We start from the raw sequence: 20,854 nt of genomic DNA on the forward strand, positions 1-20,854 counted from the left end.
CTATTGCCCAGGGATCTAACAGGGAGTGAACCCACTTGTGGCTGAACTTACTAAGGCGTGCCCCCACCGGGCCTAGCTCCGCCTGTGGAGCCCCAGCGACATGCGGTGGATTTTTGTAGAGGCCGGGGATGACTTCTGTTCCTGGGAACTAGCTGTGTTGTGCAGCTTCTTTCCTCTGCCCCCGCCTCTGGCAAGAAAGGACGCACCTCGGACTTTCTTGTTTCTTTGTTCGAAAGGCTGCATTTGATAATGTCATGCTTTCCTAGGCTGTGCAGGAATATAAGGCAAAATATCAGAATTACCAGCTATAGCTGTGGAGACCAGGTCCGAGAACCCTTCTCCACACAATCCTCAGCCTTCCATATGCCTCTTAAGTCGGCATCATCTGTCCATTGCATATTCTACCGGACACGTCAAGCAGAAATCGACATAGCTTTGACTCTAGGACCCAGTATACTCATGTCTCTTTGGGCATGTTTTATATATCATGTTTTTTATAAAAGGGAGCTATCCCTGAAACGTTGACTGCATCAGCGTTGCTTGTGTTGTCTTTTTTTCAGAGAGCCACCACACGTTCATATATATATATATATATATATATATATATATATATATATATATATATATATACACAAACGGGCAAAAAAGACTGCGGCACTCGGAGGCTTGATGCAAAAATTATGGTGTATTGAAAATATCACCTAAACTCCAACGTTTCGGGGTTGGCACACCCCTTTGTCTAGGATAAGCAGCAAAGGGGTGTGCCAACCCCGAAACGTTGGAGTATATGTGATATTTTCAATACACCATAATTTTTGCATCAAGCCTCCGAGTGCCGCAGTCTTTTTTGCCCGTTTACATTACACGTGTTCTGGAGGCACCGGAGCAACTGAGTCCAGCAGGAGGAGTGCCAGTCCGCACATTGTTCTCTCTTAAGACAGCATCTTTAATATATATAAATCTCTATATATATCTCTATATATATCTCTATATATATCTCTCTATCTCTATCTATCTCTCTCTCTCTCTATATATATATATATATATATATATATATATATATATATATATACATACATACATACATACATACATACATACATACATACATACATACATACATACATACATACATACTAGGGTCTTAATCTCTGCTGATAAGGTACCTGTCCACGCTGCCACAGCGCTATAAACCCATGCCGACGCAATCGCCGGTCTGAGTAGTGTACCAGAATGTGCACACTATCTGCAGGATCCCTGAGAATAGCTGCTACGTCAGGGCTACCTTTTGGGCAAACGTGACACCCTAGGGGAAGATTCCCATCATATCCTGGCCCTAGTGGGGAAAGGATACTCCCTGAGAATTCTTTGTGGGAAGCTGCAGCTTCTTGTCTGGAGATTCCCGCTCTTTTTCTTCATGAGAGGAGGGAAATTTACCTCCGCTTTCTTCCCCTTTAAACATGTGTACCCTCCTGTTAGGGACAGATGAGTCATCAGTGATTGGAAATCATCTTTTATTACAATAATCATATATCGAATACTTTTCTGCCATTTTGGCTGTAACTTTGCATTATCGTAGTCGACACTGGAGTCAAACTCCGTGTCGATATCAGTGTCTATTATTTTGGATAGTGAGCATTGAGAGACTCTGAAGGTCTCTGTGACATAGGGACAGACATGGGTAGATTCCCTGTCTGTTCTCTAATCTTTTGTGCAATAAATTCACCTTAGCACTTAATTACACATATACAAACAGGTGTCGGCGTTGTCGACGGAGACACCCTCTCACACACATATTTGCTCCACCTCCTCCTTAGGGGAGACTTTTACCTCAGACATGTCGCCACACACGTACCGACACACCACACACTCAGGGAATGCTCATCTGAAGACAATTCCCCCATAAGGCCCTTTGGAGAGACGGAGAGAGAGTATGCCAGCACACACCCCAGTGCTATTAACCCAGGAATAACACAGTAACTTAATGTTAACCCAGTAGCTGCTGTTTTATATTGATTTTTGCGCCTAATTATGTGGCCCCCCTCTCTTTTTACCCTCTTCTACCGTGTATCTGCAGGGGAGAGACTGGGGAGCTTCCTCTCAGCGGTGCTGTGGAGAAAAAACATGGCGCTGGTGAGTGCTGAGGAAGAAGCCCCGCCCCCTCGACGGCGGGCTTCTGTCCCGCTTTCATGTACAATTTTGGCGGGGGCTCATACATATATACAGTGCCCAACTGTATATTATGCAATCTTTTGCCAAAGAGGTCTCTAATTGCTGCCCAGGGCGCCCCCCCCTGCACCCTTACAGTGACCGGAGTATGTGGGTGTAGTGTGGGAGCAATGGCGTACAGTTGCAGTGCTGTGCGCTACCTCAGTGAAGACTAGAGTCTTCTGCCGCCAATTTCGAAGTCTTCTTGCTTCTTTCACCCGGCTTCTGTCTTCCGGCTCTACGAGGGGGACGGCGGTGCGGCTCCGGGATCGGACGACAAAGGGTGAGATCCTGTGTACGATCCCTCTGGAGCTAATGGTGTCCAGTAGCCTAAGAAGCAGGACCTATCTTCAGAGAGTAGGGCTGCTTCTCTCCCCTCAGTCCCACGATGCAGGGAGTCTGTTGCCAGCAGAGCTCCCTGAAAATAAAAAACCTAACAAAATACTTTCTTATAGCAAGCTCAGGAGAGCTCACTAAGTAGCACCCAGCTCGTCCGGGCACAGATTCAAACTGAGGTCTGGAGGAGGGACATAGAGGGAGGAGCCAGAGCATACCAGAATCTAAATTCTTTCTTAAAGTGCCCATGTCTCCTGCGGAGCCAGTCTACTCCCCATGGTCCTTATGGAGTCCCCAGCATCCACTAGGACGTTAGAGAAATAAGTCGTGTTTTCTGCAATTTTGTCATTTCTGGCTGGGAATTTGGAAAAAATATAATACTGTATGCGCTTTTTAATTTATCGATTCCGCATCATAAACTTGGTTTAAACAGACAAGATCTGTAGCAAGATGAAAGTTAAGAAAAATAAAAACAAAAAGACACAGTTGTGTCCAGTACTGGTGCATTTTTTATTTTTTTATTTTTTACTTTTCAAACATTTACCACCAAAAAAAAATGATGATGATAATCAGAATCAGAGGTACATAAAAGAAACCCCATCTGCATGGACCCTTATATACTGCAGCATTGTAGTGATTTTTCCAAGATAGTTCTTCAAAAATCTCCTCACAATATAAAAATGAACAATTAATGACATGTACTTTTAAAATGCAAGTCAATGTTATATCTTAGATTGAAGTAACATAATGTTTCACAATCTCAACAGCTCCTCAAATCCTGTCTACTCCGCAATACTGCATGCAGCCTTTGCCTGTCATCACACAGCCACAAGGTAAGCGCTAAGTACCTAATGTCTTGAAAGTGTTCTGGTATTATTTAAAGAAACATATTGTGGTTCAGTACTACTTGTGTATGTAATGGGCAATAAATTGAATTGACAAGGTACTGGGTAAAGAATTTAATGCGGTTCCTTTTAGCTTAAGTTGCCCACACATGATTCCATTATTATTCAGGTTTAAGATGTTTAGGGGTCTACTTACAAAAATGCTTCAGAAAAGATTTTCTCTCACTGCTCATTGCAGCAACAGAACAATTTCTGATTTTACTGTAACTTATAAGAAAGAAAAAGTCACAAGACAGCTGAGCTCTTGACAGGACAGCATACTTGCCTACTCTCCCGGAAAGGCCAAAGGCTCCCAAAAATTGTGTCACTCCCGCCCCCCACCCCGCGGGGAAGCGGGCAAGTCTTCCGCATCCCGCTGCACCCACGCCGCACCCCACGCGCACCGGCACCCGCTCCTTGCGCATCCCGTCACAGAGGAGAAGCGGGGTGATGACGCGATTCGTGCTAAATTGCGTCATCATAGCCCCACCCCGTACTTCACAATGCTGGTAATGGGGCATTGAAAAGTGGTGGGCGTGGCTACGATGTCTCGATTGTGTCACCACGCCCCCGTACCGCATCGTCCATGCCCCCCTCCTATTTGACTTGGCTGCTCCCTCCCGGAGTAGCAGAAAAGTAGGCAAGTATGCAGGACAATTACTTGTCACAGCTCATCTATTAGCTACTGTATGCACACTGGGACTAATAGACCAGCTTACATTTTCAGATTTATTGTAAAAATACAATAAACTTTATTATTATTATTATTATTATTATTATTATTATTATTATTATTATTATCAATTTTAGAATTTATTTATTATAAGGTTATTTATATAGCGCACACATGTTCCGCAGCGCTTTACAGAGAATATTTGGCCATTAACAGTCAGTCCCTGCCCCAGTGGAGCTTACAATCTATATTCCCTACCACATGTACACACAGACACATTCACACTAGGGTTAATTTTTGTTGGAAGCCAATTAACCTACCAGTATATTTTTGGATTGTGGGAGTAAACCGGAGTACCCGGAGGAAACCCACGCAAGTACGGGGAGAATATACAAACTCTGCACAGTTAGGGCCATGGTGGGAATTGAACCCATGACCTCAGTGCTGTGAGCCAGTAATGCTAACCATTACACCATCCGTACTGCCCGAAAACAATAATAAAGCATTTTTTTCCCCTTTGGCTACCCTTGACTACACCAACCCGAAATAGTGTTGGTAACTGCAGCAGTACATGATAAAATGGCTTCTTTTTGCTTTGCATAAGGAGCATTGCAGAATGTTTTGGAGCAGGCTATTGCTTGAAGTAGTTATCACCTGCAGAGGAGCAATCAATATTTTGCTCCCAAATACTGGAAAATGGACAAAACCTCATTTATACAAATTGGTTAAATCACGAACAGGTTTTGTCCAGTGTTTGATAGCAAATTATCGATTGTCAGTTGCTCTCATCCATAAGTCACATACAGGTTTTCATTCAAACCACAGATTATCTGGCAGATAATTGTATAGTATATGCCCAGATTTAGATCTACAGCAATGGGGAATACACCTGTAAAGTGTTCATGATAAATAAAACCATTAATCAATAAAGTATGACAAAAAAAATCATGAACATGCCAAATGTTATCAAAATAAGGGTGGATATCATAACTTGACCTGAGGTAAAAACACACACATATATATATATATATATATATATATATATATATATATATATATATATATATATATATATATATATATATAGTGTAACGGTATGGCGGCGGCACTCAACCAGACTTCACAACTGCAGTTCAAAGATTTATTGCGCCAACATGTTTCGGGGAGTAGACCCCGTCCTCAGGGCCAGACAAACCTCTACAAACAAAACTAACACACATTTATAGACAACATACAAGACATTAGAACAAACCCTACTCACCTGCTCCACGGCGCGACCGCCCGCCAGTCCGTCCGGCTACACTTCCGCATCGCCGGCATCTGACGTCACGGCGCGCCGCGTCGCAGGGGAGTTGTCATGACAACCAGCCGAAGCTGGGCAGAAACTGAAATACAGTAACAATACAATCAAAATAAACATACAGATACTTATTTAAATAGAAATACAACTAAAACGACACTCCTCTGGTTAGCCACTCAGAGAATGAGAATGAGAACAATGGCAGAAACGGGGCATAATACACATTTACATGATTCCAAAAGCTAGCTTCGTAATAAAAGCTCGATTATTTTTAAATGCTCGATTATTTTTAAATGCTCGATTATTTATAAATCTTCAATTATTTTGAAATCATGCAAAGGATCACAATTACACATGCAGCTATATTGTAAACAGAGGTGATCATATCGTATCAAGCTGACTACAGAAAACATTGTATGCCCAGGTTTTCGTTTAGTCCTCTGGGCGACAAAGTCCCCAGCGTATAAATCCACCTGGATTCTCGCTGTAATAGTGTCCTGTCACGATTACCGCCCCGTAATGCGGTCGGGACATGATCAATTAATATTGCCCTAATGCTAGCCACATTGTGCCCCGCAGCAAGGCAATGCCGTGCGAATGGTTGCTCACTAAAGCCCTTTTCATGGGCTTTCTTGATGGCACTCCGATGTAGTGCCATCCTTTCCCGAAATTGGCGTATGGTCTTGCCCACATAGACAAGACCACATGGACAGGACAACATGTATATAACATGTGTGGTGGTACACGTTAATCGGTGATGGATCTTAAGTTTCTTACCCGTATGGGGGTGACTAAAGGTGGCCCCCGTAATCAAAGTGTTACAGGTAGCATACCCTAGGCACCTGTAGCAACCATTCTTCGTCCGCAAAAAGTGGGATTCCTTATTCTTAGTTAAATTGGTAATATCAAGCTTGATCACATAATCACCTATGTTACAACCACGTGTATGACTGGGTAACAGAGAGGTTTCAGACAGGGATGATAGTGCTGGATCTGTTTGAACAATTGGCCATAACTGTTTAGCTTTTTTAACTATCCTGTCTGTCCCTGTGGTATATTTATTCACCCAGGGAAGCCTATTGCATCCTGCTTTTTTACTGTTCTTACCCGGGCCTAATGTTTGTTCTCTAGTCATATTCAACACTTTAAGTTTGGTCTTCTCTAATTCCCTCATGGGATACCCTCTTTCAGCAAACTTTAATAGCATCCGATCCATGGCTTTTACAGTCTCCTCTGGATCTGAGGTGATGCGCCGTACTCTAAGGAATTGCGAGTATGGCAATCCTTTGCGCAAGGAGGTTGGATGGAAACTCTGGTGATTTAATAAAGTGTTTCTATCAGTGGTTTTAACAAAGATAGATGTGACCAGAGATCCTTCTTTGACTGTAATAGTGACGTCAAGGTAATTGACCGTGCAGTCATCAATAGCATAAGTGAACTGAACTTCATGTTGTGATTGATTATGATTTTCCCACAGGGCTATCAGCTGCTCTTTTGGACCCCGCCACAGGACTAACAGGTCATCTATATATCTTCTGTAGTATATGACATTCTGAGATACCTGGGGGTTCAAATAAAACATCTGAGTTTCTACCAGATGCATGAATGCATTAGCGTACGATGGGGCCACCGCTGACCCCATCGCACACCCAGACAATTGTAACCAAAAGACACCATTAAATACAAAATAGTTTCTCTTCAACACCCTATCCAGGAGAGACAAGAAAAATGAAACCTCCGGGCCCTGATATATGGGATTGTTTTCAATAAGCAGTCTCACCGCCTCTATACCCGCATCATGAGGGATGCAGGTATAGAGGCTGGTGACGTCCGCACTACATAGCTGTACTCCCTCAGGTAATGGGCCTACCCTCTGCAGCTGAATCAATAAAGACGTAGTGTCCTTAAGATACGAAGGTAAGGACTGAATGCAGGGGTTGAGGTATGAATCCAAATAAATGGATATGGGGTGATAAAGGGACCCTCTGGCCGACACTAGGGCGACCAGGAGGGTCAACCATGGTCTTGTGGACTTTTGGTACCGTGTAAAACAACGGCACTCTGGGATGTTCAGTAGAGAGTGCCGATGTGACATCTAAAGGGATGATTCCCTGTTCATTAGCGCTCCTCAGTAATAGATCCAACTCGATTTTATACTCTCTAGTAGGGTCCTTACTGAGTCGCTTATACACCTCTGCACTACTCAGCTGTCGTTTGCATTCCTTGACATAGTCATCCAAATCTTGAATGACTATGGACCCCCCCTTGTCCGCCTTACGAATAACTATGTCCATTCGTTGTGAAAGTTCCTTCAATGTAGACATCTCCTGCTTGGTCATATTGGAACGGAGTGGCGGGGTTTCTTCCAGATTGCCTTCTCTTTCCAGCATTCTTATAAACGTACGGATAGAGGAGTTCTGGCTCGGAGGATCAAATTGTGAGCCCGGCAGTATTCTCCGTAATTGAGTTGGAACGGTAGAAGCTGAACGCTCCTGTTCTTTATTGTTGAAATATTCCTTTCTTTTCAAGTTCCTATTCAATCGAAAGACCTCCACCTTCCATTCAAGTGGATTAGGAAAAGTAGTGGGGACATATGACAATCCCTTGGTTAATGTCCGATATTCCAAATCAGAAAGCGGGGTAGATGATAAGTTGAACACTAGGTCCTTCAATGACGAGGCGGTTTGCGAGCGTAGGATCCTCTGGTTTTGACCCGACCTCCTCGTCCTTTGCCGCTTCCTGGGGTGGGTGTATGGTCGGATCGGGTTTGTCTCCCCTGTGGAGCTTGACCTAAAGGGAGCGGACCTTCTTGTGTAGAAGTATTACCCGTGGCATATTCAGAATCGCTCGCCGATGTACTTGCACCCTGATGTTGTTCTCTACGCCGGCGGGTTTGTTGTCTGCGATTCGGATATCTCTGTTCTTGAGATGGGCGTATGCTGCCCAGCCATGGATAAACTTGTCGCTGTTCGTAATCCCTTTGTACCGTCTTCAATTTGTCTTTTTTGAAGCGGATCAAATCTTGGCGATATGTATCCATCTGGCTAGTGAGCTTAGCTGTCCAATCTGTCTGGGTGTCAGTATATATAATGACATAGCCAATTAGCATTAGATCAGTGGCAAACGCAGGATTTCTAGAGGGGTGTTTCCAAATGAAGTCCACAATCTCCCACTCTGATGGAGTCTGGGGGAGTGGTAGAAGAACCCAGTAATGACCCTGGACATTAATGTAAACAATGTTCTTTTATACACTGGATATTGTATGAAATACAGAATTAATATTTAACAATGTATATAGATGGTCTATAGTATAGGCTTTATCAAACCTTAAGATAATATAAAATAAGTGGTCAGGAAAAGGTTAAACATTCCATAATAAATACACAAACATAATAGAACCAGTAAGTACAAATAAGTCACAAGCGCTATGAGAAATGTTACTTCCCTCTTATGGGGTGGAAGTGATGTACATGGAATATGAATGTTTCTACTTTGTGCTGAATCCCTTTCCTTGAATATTGTCACCAAAGCTCAGCAGAAACATAAAACAGAACTAAAACACATCATAGTGTAGTACGTCAACAACACAAAGTGATTAACATAAATCCCATAGATGTCTCTTGAAATATGTCCAAAGGTCATTTATTATGTTGAATAATTGTGTTGAAAGATGTAAATCAGAGGGTCTTGAACGGCGCACCATACTCTCAGTAGAGATGATAGATAAACGTATAAAGGTATCTTTATATGGTTCCCACCCTTGGCTTGAGATTTCTCCGTTAGTGGTTAAATGTCCTCAGATGGTGTTAATATGGGTATATGGAAGTGTGTACTCAGGTATCTTTAATTCCCCGCATGATAATAACATTTGGTAAATAGGATAAGCGTACCGACTCACAGTGAAATGGACTGCTACTTTCACATTAAGGTTTCTTTTATACTTGAGACATTTCATATTGTGAAGAAAAAAACAAAAAGGTGTCCATCCATAAAAAGGGGGTTACAATTTATAAAAAAATATCACATAAGCTTAAAAAACATATATGTATATCGAAGGTGTGTACTCTTGGTATAGGTGGTCCCCTCTGTATTTTACAACGCGTTTCAAATCTGCTGGATCCTCCCTCAGGGCATACAAAGAGGAGCAACTGGGGGGGGGGGTATATATACACCTATTAATTTAATTACAGGAAGTGATGTCATTTCTGTTACCACATCAATCATGATCCCATATCTGGTAAACCTGCAGTGCTATCCTTGTAGTATTACATGGTCAATATCTTGTAGTACGAGGATGCTGTAAAATACTTTAAATTACATTTTCCAGGAGTTAGGAGCACAAATAAGCTCAAAAACCGCCAACTGGAAGTGGGCACCGCACCGGAAGTGTGTGTGCGTTCCATCTCGTGGTTTGCATTCCAAATACCGGAAGTGAGTCATTCTGGTAATAGGGGAGGCCGCAGTGTTAGAAAACAAGAAGTGGACATCACGCCGGATATGCGTATGCGTTCCACCTAGTAAATATGCATCCCAGGCTCCAGGAAATGGATCATCCTGTTATAAATGATATTTTTATGTATGTTTTTTATATTAAGATGAAACATGGTACTATAGTTCAGTGGCCCTTCAATAAGCATTCTAAAGTCCCAAAAAAAAACAACTATAAATTGCATAAAGTTATTTACCCTGTATAGTAGCAACAATATAGTTACACATGGTGCAATTTTTTTTTATAATACATTGCTCTAACACTTTACAGATGGCGTTATATATCAATAGATGCAATCTTGTTAGTCGTCATATGCTTATGTCTCAGAAGAATGCTTTATCGCAAGATCATAATCATTTCTTTAGACGAACCATGTGTATTACCTTTAAAAGAAAAGAAGAACAGTAAAGTACACAGATGTATAAAAAGTGACAATGTTTATACATAAACCATTTCATTTCAAAGTCACTATTCAAACCAGGAATAAGGATTTTACATGAATGGATTAGATTTATTTTTGTTCTAGCTAATCTGCTTGCCAAGTCCCTATTTCTTATGTTGGGAGTAACAAGACGTATTCCACAGAAGCCTGTAATATGGGAAATGCAACAATTGTGAATTTTGAAATGTAGGGAAAGGGCATGGGCCTCCAAACCCTTTTTCACATTTCTTAGGTGTTCACTAATTCTGACTTTTAATGGCCTTGAGGTTCTGGTTCTGCCTATGTTGAACTTGTTGCAACTGTAACCAATAGCATAGACAACATTTTTACTGTTGCAGGTGATGAATTCATTAATGGTGATATTTTTTATCATTCATAACAATATTTTAAATTTCACCCGGGAATCCTTTCCAGGTACCTAGCAGGTTTTTACCAGGGAAGATGCCAGATGAGCTGCAGTATAAATGGGTAACTCGGGTCATCTGACCTGGGACCCGTTTACAGGATGGGGAAAGACGCTCTTATAGCGCAAGGAGATGGCGTCCTCTTCAAGTTGCAGCATTGCATCCTTGTGAAATGTGAATGGAACCCACTGGGAATAACCCGGATCGGCGCCACAGTGGAAATGGGGCTGTCCTGCTTGTGATCCAATTTGTAACTGTATTCCAAATCTCCGTTCACACCCAGGACGTCAGCAGAAATGTTGTTTTATGAATAACAGATTTCCAACTCACAAACTCTTGAATCGCCAAAGCCAACAAACCGAAAGACGCAGAGGAATGTAGTGCCATAATCAGATTGTGACTAGAATACAGAAGCCAATGACACAAGACAAATCCAAAAGCTGCCAAGGAAATCCAATGACCTTCCCCTTGTTTTGTTGGTCTTGGAATAACAAAAAAAAAAGAAAATTCACCCACTAAAACTTGGAGCCTTTTTCAATAATGCCACCAACTTGCTTACATGAAAAGCATAATAAACCATAATGAAAGCTAACCAAAAAGCAAAATGTCATAAGCAGAGACAAATACAGAACTTACAACCAGAGCCGGCCCTAGCCAATATGATGCCCTAGGCAAGATTTTGGCTGGTGCCCCCTAGCACCACCACTAGTTCCGCCTCTGACCCTGCACCCCTTTCCCAGCACCATCACCCCCCACCCATAGCAGTCCCTTTTTTGTTTCCCTACCCCCTGTAATTTAAATAAGAACAGTGTGCACATTCGGCACACAGTCCAAAAAGGTATGTGTTTTTGCTGGCAAGGGGCATGGCCACACAATAGTACCCCCAATTCAAATTATGCCTCACAGTATTGCAACTTTATTCACAATTTATCATACGATAGTGTTCCTTATTCACATTACATCACACAGTAGTACCAATTTACCTTATATACATTACTTCTCACAGTAGTGCCCCTCATTCACATAACATCATACTGAATTGCTCCTTATTCACATTACACCACACCATATTGCTTTTTATTCTCATTATACCACACCATATTGCTCCTTATTCACATTACACCACACCATATTGCTCTTTATTCACATTAGACCACACAGTAGCACCCTTTCTATAAGTTATGCCACACAGTAGAGCACCTTATACACAAAATGCCACACATTGATAATGCATTTATACACCTAATACCACACAGTAATGCCCCTTACACATATGACACACATTATTAATGTCCTTATAAACATAGTGCGCCTTACACATTATGCCAACCCTTATTAATGCCCTTATACACATAATTTTCCTTATACATATGCCGCACATTGTTAATGCCCTTATACACATAATGACACACATAATGTCCCTTACACATATGCCGCACATTATTAGTGCCCTTATACCCATAATGACACACATAGTGCCCCTTACACATACAGTATGTTACACATTATTAATGCCCTTATACAAATAATGACACCTATAGTTCCTGGCGTGAGTCAACTGGCAGCTCTGCTAACGTCGGGTGCCTATTTTTTATGAAAATGCATCTTATTTGCATTGCTATTTGGCAAGGATGCACAAGCAGCTTCAGCTGATTAAAATGATATGCAGCATGCCTATATGTGTGCGACTGTGGCTGTATCTGCATACGAAATGCTGCACACAGAATATAGGCATGCCGCATATCATTTTAATCAGCAGAAGCTGCTTGTGCCCCTAGGCATACCAGATGCCCTAGGCAATTGCCTAGTTTGCCTATACCTAAGGCCGGCTATGCTTACAACCCCTAATATGCACATCTATTGGTCATCTGGAAGCCAGAATTGAAGGGGCTAGCTGCTCTCAACTTTTCAGAGATGTCATACAGATGGAGCCTCCGTTATCTTGGCTGGCTGAGGCGTTAGTCGCAATCGGGCGTACACAGCGTGCCTGGGCGCAAGGAGGCGCGCCTAGTCATAGGGAGGCGCACAGAGTGTATGGCGGTACCTTTGAGTGTTATACCTGCGATCATCCACCAGATGTCGCTTTTTCAAATCACCATTGTGCATGCGTGTGGTCTCCATTAAAATACAATACTGAACTACAGCGTAAGAACTACTTTACTGGTGCGTCTCATTATGCTACAGTATGTCATACAGTATATAACAGTATATACAGTACAGATGCAAATATTGTAGTACAGCATATATAGATGCAAACAAACATGTTACAGGTATAGTATGGTCTATTGATGTTAGGGATATGTGAGCGTCCAAATCCCGTAGTATTAAGTATAATGGGGAGAGATACAACCTCCTCCCCAAGTTCATGGATGCAAAATCACTGTGCTTAGCGGGTCTGTACAGTATTTTGCATTTGAGTACTAAATAGCACGAACAGCTTGTAACGTACTCTGATGTAAAGGCTACAGCGGCAAATGTTATCTTTCGAAGTATAATGGGGAGAGATAAAAGTGCCTCACTAAGTTCCAGGATGCAAAATGACCATGCTTAGCATCTCTGTACAGTATTTTGTATTTGAGTACTATATAGCATGAACAGCTTGTAACGTACTCTGCTGTAATGGCTAGAAGTGTGCACACTTCTATTGAATGTGAAGGTATATTACAATAGATTAAAAAAAAATACCCTCGCACCTTGGGAATCAAACCCGGGATTCCCAGCATGGGAGGCAGAAGACTTCACTGCTTTCCCACGCCGCTTCATGGAAGATACACAAGCTCATGTGTAAAAGTACTGTAAGCAGCGATTCCTTCCCATTGGTGTTTGTTTATGCCATTAAGGGACTAGGACACTGATATTGTAGAACACAGTATTCAGCCACCACCTCCCCCCATCCCACTCCCCCCCCCCCCCCCCCCCCCCTCCCCGAGCCAGCACAGTTCATACAGTAGACAGGGAGGGAGGTCAGGTTACAATAAATGTACAACACAATACTGTACTGTATATGAAAATCAGATAACTGCAGTCACTTTGATGCAGTTGATGTGTAAATGGTACAGTAGCAGTGATCCCTTCTCATAAAGTACAACACAGATTCTTGAACGTCGACGATCTACAGTACTGTGTTGCTCAAACAATTAGTTGCATCAGAATACACTAATTTATATTAATTGGTATGTCTACGGGTCCTCATTGCCGCGGTGTATTTTAGATAGTGGAAAGAGTCACTCCTGCAGATTTACCCTGATTTATGTAAAACCTGTGTACACACTTCTATTGAATGAGAAGGTCTATTACAATAGATTAAAAAAATAATAATATTAAAGGGAGTGTCAGAAAAAAAAATACACTTGCACTTTGGGAATCGAACCCGGGACTTTCAGCATGGGAGGCGGAAGACTTCACTGCTTGCCCACACCGCTTCATGGAAGATACACAAGCACATGTTTAAAAGTACTGTAAGTAGCGATTCCTTCCCATTGGTGTTTGTTTATGCCGTTAAGGGATTTGGATGCTCATATTGTACAAAACATACAGTATACTGTACATACTTTAACGTCAATGAACTACATTATAGCTTTCACACATTAGTTGCGTCTGCATACACTATATTAATTTTTTCTCTACTGCTTTGTCTACGGGACTTGGATGCTCACATACAGTAATATGGCAATTGTCAAGTGTTTTAATACGTTTGTTTGCGTCTGTATAAACTATATATATATATATATATATATATATATATATATATATATATATATATATATATGTATATGTATTGACCCTCTCCGTCTGACCATTGGTCTGTGTGTACATTAACATTATAGTTGTCACTGACCATTTGCCAGAGCTTGTACTGTAGATCATTCTGCTGCTATTCGCTCTAAAGTACTGGATTAGTGGAGCATTAGCCACCCAGTGGTGGATATGTGTATTGCATGCTGAGTATGTAGTCGTGCCTCAACGCGCCTATCCATGATTAAACTCTGCAACCTAAGCTATCGCCTAGGTGCGACTAAACCTCTGTTTAGGCGGAGAAACAGCCAAGATAATGGAGGCTCCATCTGTAAGTACAAAGCGGTTGGTAAAATCCTACAATGCAAGTGGAAGTGATGCCAGAGGAGCTCAACAGCCACACCTAAACCAGCAATGTACTGAATTGCTACGGGCTATATGTATGCCAACTGGCTAAACAACCAGCTACCCCTGTGGCTGCAAACACTCTCACACACACACACACACACACACACACACACACACACTCTCTCTCTCTCTCTCTCTCTCTCTCTCTCTCTCTCTCTCTCTCTCCTCTCTCTCTCTCTCTCTCTCTCTCTCTCTCTCTCTCTCTCCTCTCTCTCTCTCTCTCTCTCTCTCTCTCTCTCTCTCTCTCTCTCTCTCTCTCTCTCTCTCCTTCCCCCCCCCCCCCCCCCCCTGGAAGCCTAAGATATAATACTCACCACTGCAGACCAGGGGCCACAACTATAGCTTAGGGTAATTTCTAAAAAGTGCCACCTTCCCCACTGCGGCTAAAGTATTTGTGAAGCTTGCAATGCAGCAGGAGGCACAGACTAGTGATGTGCACCGGATATTTTTCGGGTTTTGTGTTTTGGTTTTGGATTCGGTTCCGCGGCCGTGTTTGGATTCGGACGCGTTTTGGTAAAACTTCCCTGAAATTTTTTTGTCGGATTCGGGTGTGTTTTGGATTCGGGTGTTTTTTACAAAAACCCCCTCAAAAACAGCTTAAATCATAGAATTTGGGGGTCATTTTGATCCCATAGTATTATTAACCTCAATAACCATAATTTCCACTCCTTTTCAGTCTATTCTGAACACCTCACACCTCACAATATTATTTTTAATCCTAAAATTTGCACCGAGGTCGCTGGATGACTAAGCTAAGCGACCCAAGTGGCCGACACAAACACCTGGCCCATCTAGAAGTGGCACTGCAGTGTCAGGCAGGATGGCACTTAAAAAAAATAATCCCCAAACAGCACATGATGCAAAGAAAAAAAGAGGTGCACCAAGGTCGCTGGATGGCTAAGCTAAGCGACACAAGTGGCCGACACAAACACCTGGCCCATCTAGGAGTGGCACTGCAGTGTCAGGCAGGATGGCACTTAAAAAAAAAAAATAGTCCCCAAACAGCACATGATGCAAAGAAAAATAAAAGAAAAAAGAGGTGCAAGATGGAATTGTCCTTGGGCCCTCACACCCACCCTTATGTTGTATAAACAGGACATGCACACTTTAACAAACCCATCATTTCAGCGACAGGGTCTGCCACACAACTGTGACTGAAATGACTGGTTGGTTTGGGCCCCCACCAAAAAAGAAGCAATCAATCTCTCCTTGCACAAACTGGCTCTACAGAGGCAAGATGTCCACCTCCTCCTCATCGTCCAATTCATTACCCCTTTCACGGTGTACATCCCCCTCCTCACAGATTATTAATTCGTCCCCACTGGAATCCACCATCTCAGGTCCCTGTGTACTTTCTGGAGGCAATTGCTGGTGAATGTCTCCACGGAGGAATTGATTATAATTCATTTTGATGAACATCATCTTCTCCGCATTTTCTGGAAGTAACCTCGTACGCCGATTGCTGACAAGGTGAGCGGCTGCACTAAACACTCTTTCGGAGTACACACTGGAGGGTGGGCAACTTAGGTAAAATAAAGCCAGTTTCTGCAAGGGCCTCCAAATTGCCTCTTTTTCCTGCCAGTATACGTACGGACTGTCTGACGTGCCTACTTGGATGCGGTCACTCATATAATCCTCCACCATTCTTTCAATGGTGAGAGAATCATATGCAGTGACAGTAGACGACATGTCAGTAATCGTTGGCAGGTCCTTCAGTCCGGACCAGATGTCAGCACTCGCTCCAGACTGCCCTGCATCACCGCCAGCGGGTGGGCTCGGAATTCTTAGCCTTTTCCTCGCACCCCCAGTTGCGGGAGAATGTGAAGGAGGAGCTGTTGACGGGTCACGTTCCGCTTGACTTGACAATTTTCTCACCAGAGAAACCCTGGAAAGAAAAGGATTGTCTCTTTGTTGGCGCACTATAAGAAGGAGAATGAATATTTAAAATTTAACTTTTAATTCCATATGGATAAAATACCTGACAATGTGAAAAATCATGAGACAAAATTACAAACATTACACAAAAATAAAATAATAGCAAATCCTGCTATGTGTCTTCATTGTGTCCATATAATTTATAGTGCTTGACTGTGTGCAACTATAGCCAGAGCCTGGCCACAGATAAATACCTGCTCATGTAAACCCTCATTCATTCAGGTATCTTTATTAATTCCAATTTGAAAGGAGGGGTGTAATATTGTAATCAGCAGTCCTTACTTTTTATGGTTTAAGGCTTTATTCCATATTCATACTTGTGCATGTGTGCAAGGAACCAAATTATGTCAGCTCTACATACAGTGATACTCAGCAGTTGTTACTCAAAATCCCACAATTATGGCTCATATACGGCTTTATCATATAATTATTAAGTTGCTGTCTTATAGCGTTGCAGCAAATCGTGATTATTGTGATACACTCCTAGAGCTGCTTCTCTGTCTATTGGTTACACTCAGTAACCTGACAAGAGTATTTATATATCAAAGATGTATTTCCACCATAAAAATAAATATAAATGTTAGCTGTCTGCTGTGTGTATTTATAACACTGAGTTTCCCACAGCCTAAGTACTTTGCTGACTAAATTTGTCAGGGGGATTCATTTATATCTCCCACTTGTGGCTGTTCTATTGGTGTCTCAAAAAATAGCAACAGTAATTTTATAGCCTTGCCACATTCATTACAACAGTTGTCACTTAGATTGCCGGTTTCCATGCACTTTGTTAAGCCGTCACCAGTAAACTATCATATATGTATAGTATCCTGCTATAATACAATCCTGAAGCTGCTCCTCTGTCTATTGGTTACACTCAGTAACCTTGTCAGAGATATGCTTCCACCATAAAGATAAATGTCAGCTATCCGCTGTGTATATAAATGACACAAAATTTCCCACAGTCTGAATATTCTGCTGACTCGATTTATCGGGGTGGTTCATTGGTATCTTTCTCTTGTGGCTGTTCTATTACTCTCTTATAAAATAGCAATAATAAATAATTCTCATAGCATCGCTGCATTCATTGTAACAGTTGCCACTTGAACTGCAGGTCTCTATTCACTTTATTGAGATGTCCCTGGTTATCCTGCTGTAATACAATCCTAAAGCTGCTCCTCTGTCTATTGGTTACACTCAGTAACCTGATCAGAGATATGCTTCCACCATAAAGATAAGTGTCCGCTATCCGCCGTGTATACTTATGACACAACATTTCCCACAGCCTGAATATTCTGCTGACCAAATTTATCGGGGTGGTTCACTTGTATCTTTCTCTTGTGGCTGTTCTATTGCTCTCTCACAAAATAGCAACAATAATTTTCATAGCATTGCTACATTCAATGCAACAGTTGCCACTTAAACTGCGGGTCTCTATTCACTTTATTAAGATGTCCCTGGTAAACTGCCGTGTTTATTTAACATGTATGGTATCCTGCAGGAAATGTACACAGCCGCATTTGAGTGTGTGGCCTAATTATCATATATTATATTTTTTTCAAATGCGGCTGTGTACATTTCCTGCAGGATACCATACATGTTAAATAAACACGGCAGTTTACCAGGGACATCCTAATAAAGTGAATAGAGACCCGCAGTTTAAGTGGCAACTGTTGCATTGAATGTAGCGATGCTATGAGAATTATTTATTGTTGCTATTTTATGAGAGAGCAATAGAACAGCCACAAGAGAAAGATACCAATGAACCACCCCGATAAATCGAGTCAGCAGAATATTCAGACTGTGGGAAATTTTGTGTCATTTATATACACAGCGGATAGCTGACATTTATCTTTATGGTGGAAGCATATCTCTGACAAGGTTACTGAGTGTAACCAATAGACAGAGGAGCAGCTTCAGGATTGTATTATAGCAGGATACTATACATATATGATAGTTTACTGGTGACGGCTTAACAAAGTGCATGGAAACCGGCAATCTAAGTGACAACTGTTGTAATGAATGTGGCAAGGCTATAAAATTAATTACTGTTGCTATTTTTTGAGACACCAATAGAACAGCCACAAGTGGGAGATATAAATGAATCCCCCTGACAAATTTAGTCAGCAAAGTACTTAGGCTGTGGGAAACTCAGTGTTATAAATGCACACAGCGGACAGCTGACCTTTATATTTATTTTTATGGTGGAAATACATCTTTGATATATAAATACTCTTGTCAGGTTACTGAATGTAACCAATAGACAGAGAAGCAGCTCTAGGAGTGTATCACAATAATCACGATTTGCTGCAACGCTATAAGACAGCAACTTAATAATTATATGATAAAGCCGTATATGAGCCATAATTGTGTGATTTTGAGTAACAACTGCTGAGTATCACTGTATGTAGACCTGACATAATTTGGTTCCTTGCACACATGCACAAGTATGAATATGGAATAAAGCCTTAAACCATAACAAGTAAGGACTGCTGATTACAGTATTACACCCCTCCTTTCAAATTGGAATTAATAAAGATACCTGAATGAATGAGGGTTTACATGAGCAGGTATTTATCTGTGGCCAGGCTCTGGCTATAGTTGCACACAGTCAAGCACTATAAATTATATGGACACAATGAAGACACATAGCAGGATTTGCTATTACAGGTTGAGTATCCCATATCCATATATTCCGAAATACGGAATATTCCGAAATACGGACTTTTTTGAGTGAGAGTGAGATAGTGAAACCTTTGTTTTTTGATGGCTCAATGTACACAAACTTTGTTTAATACACAAAGTTATTAATAATATTGTATTAAATGACCTTCAGGCTGTGTATATAAGGTGTATATGAAACATAAATGAATTGTGTGAATGTACACACACTTTGTTTAATGCACAAAGTTATAAAAAATATTGGCTAAAATTACTTTCAGGCTGTGTGTATAAGGTGTATATGTAACATAAATGCATTCTGTGCTTAGATTTAGGTCCCATCACCATGATATCTCATTATGGTATGCAATTATTCCAAAATACGGAAAAATCCGCTATCCAAAATACCTCTGGTCCCAAGCATTTTGGATAAGGGATACTCAACCTGTATTTTATTTTTGTGTAATGTTTGTAATTTTGTCTCATGATTTTTCACATTGTCAGGTATTTTATCCATATGGAATTAAAAGTAAAATTTTAAATATTCATTCTCCTTATAGTGCGCCAACAAAGAGACAATCCTTTTCTTTCCAGTGTTTCTCTTCTAGCCCATTGTCTATGGCGGCACCCCCACATAATATTGTCAACTGATTCATAATAATAAAATTGGGGAATCATATTAGATTAATATTAGCATCACTAATTGAACAAGAGTCCAGTGCGGAGGATTTCGTTCCCTCTTCCCCTTTTCCCTGAATCTATACCAATTTTCTCACCAGCACGTCTTTGAATCTCTGCAGACTTGTGTCTGCCAGAAAGAGAGATACAACGCAGGTTTTAAATCTAGGATCGAGCACGGTGGCCAAAATGTAATGCTCTGATTTCAACAGATTGACCACCCGTGAATCCTGGTTAAGCGAATTAAGGGCTCCATCCACAAGTCCCACATGCCTAGCAGAATCGCTCTGTTTTAGCTCCTCCTTCAATGTCTCCAGCTTCTTCTGCAAAAGCCTGATGAGGGGAATGACCTGACTCAGGCTGGCAGTGTCTGAACTGACTTCACGTGTGGCAAGTTCAAAGGGTTGCAGAACCTTGCACAACGTTGAAATCATTCTCCACTGCGCTTGAGTCAGGTGCATTCCCCCTCCTTTGCCTATATTGTAGGTAGATGTATAGGCTTGAATAGCCTTTTGCTGCTCCTCCATCCTCTGAAGCATATAGAGGGTTGAATTCCACCTCGTTACCACCTCTTGCTTCAGCTGATGGCAGGGCATTTTCAGGAGTGTTTGCTGGTGCTACAGTCTTTGGCACGCGGTGGCTGAATGCCGATAGTGGCCCGCAATTCTTCGGGCCACCGACAGCATCTCCATTACGCCCCTGTCGTT

General features: G+C 41.7%; 1 protein-coding gene across 2 annotated transcripts in view; it reads left to right on the top strand.

Moving 5' to 3' along the window:
• The window catches only part of LOC134943626 (lipopolysaccharide-induced tumor necrosis factor-alpha factor homolog), a 202,741-nt gene that overhangs the window by 32,760 nt on the left and 149,127 nt on the right, over positions 1 to 20,854 (top strand). For both annotated transcript variants that reach the window (XM_063932367.1, XM_063932368.1), the window contains exon 3: positions 3,312 to 3,377. In XM_063932367.1, coding sequence (XP_063788437.1) covers positions 3,312 to 3,377 — 66 coding nt within the window. The remainder of the gene's footprint in view (positions 1 to 3,311; positions 3,378 to 20,854) is intronic.

This window comes from Pseudophryne corroboree, chromosome 7, assembly GCF_028390025.1.
Source record: "Pseudophryne corroboree isolate aPseCor3 chromosome 7, aPseCor3.hap2, whole genome shotgun sequence".
In the NCBI taxonomy this organism is placed as follows: Eukaryota; Metazoa; Chordata; class Amphibia; order Anura; family Myobatrachidae; genus Pseudophryne; species Pseudophryne corroboree.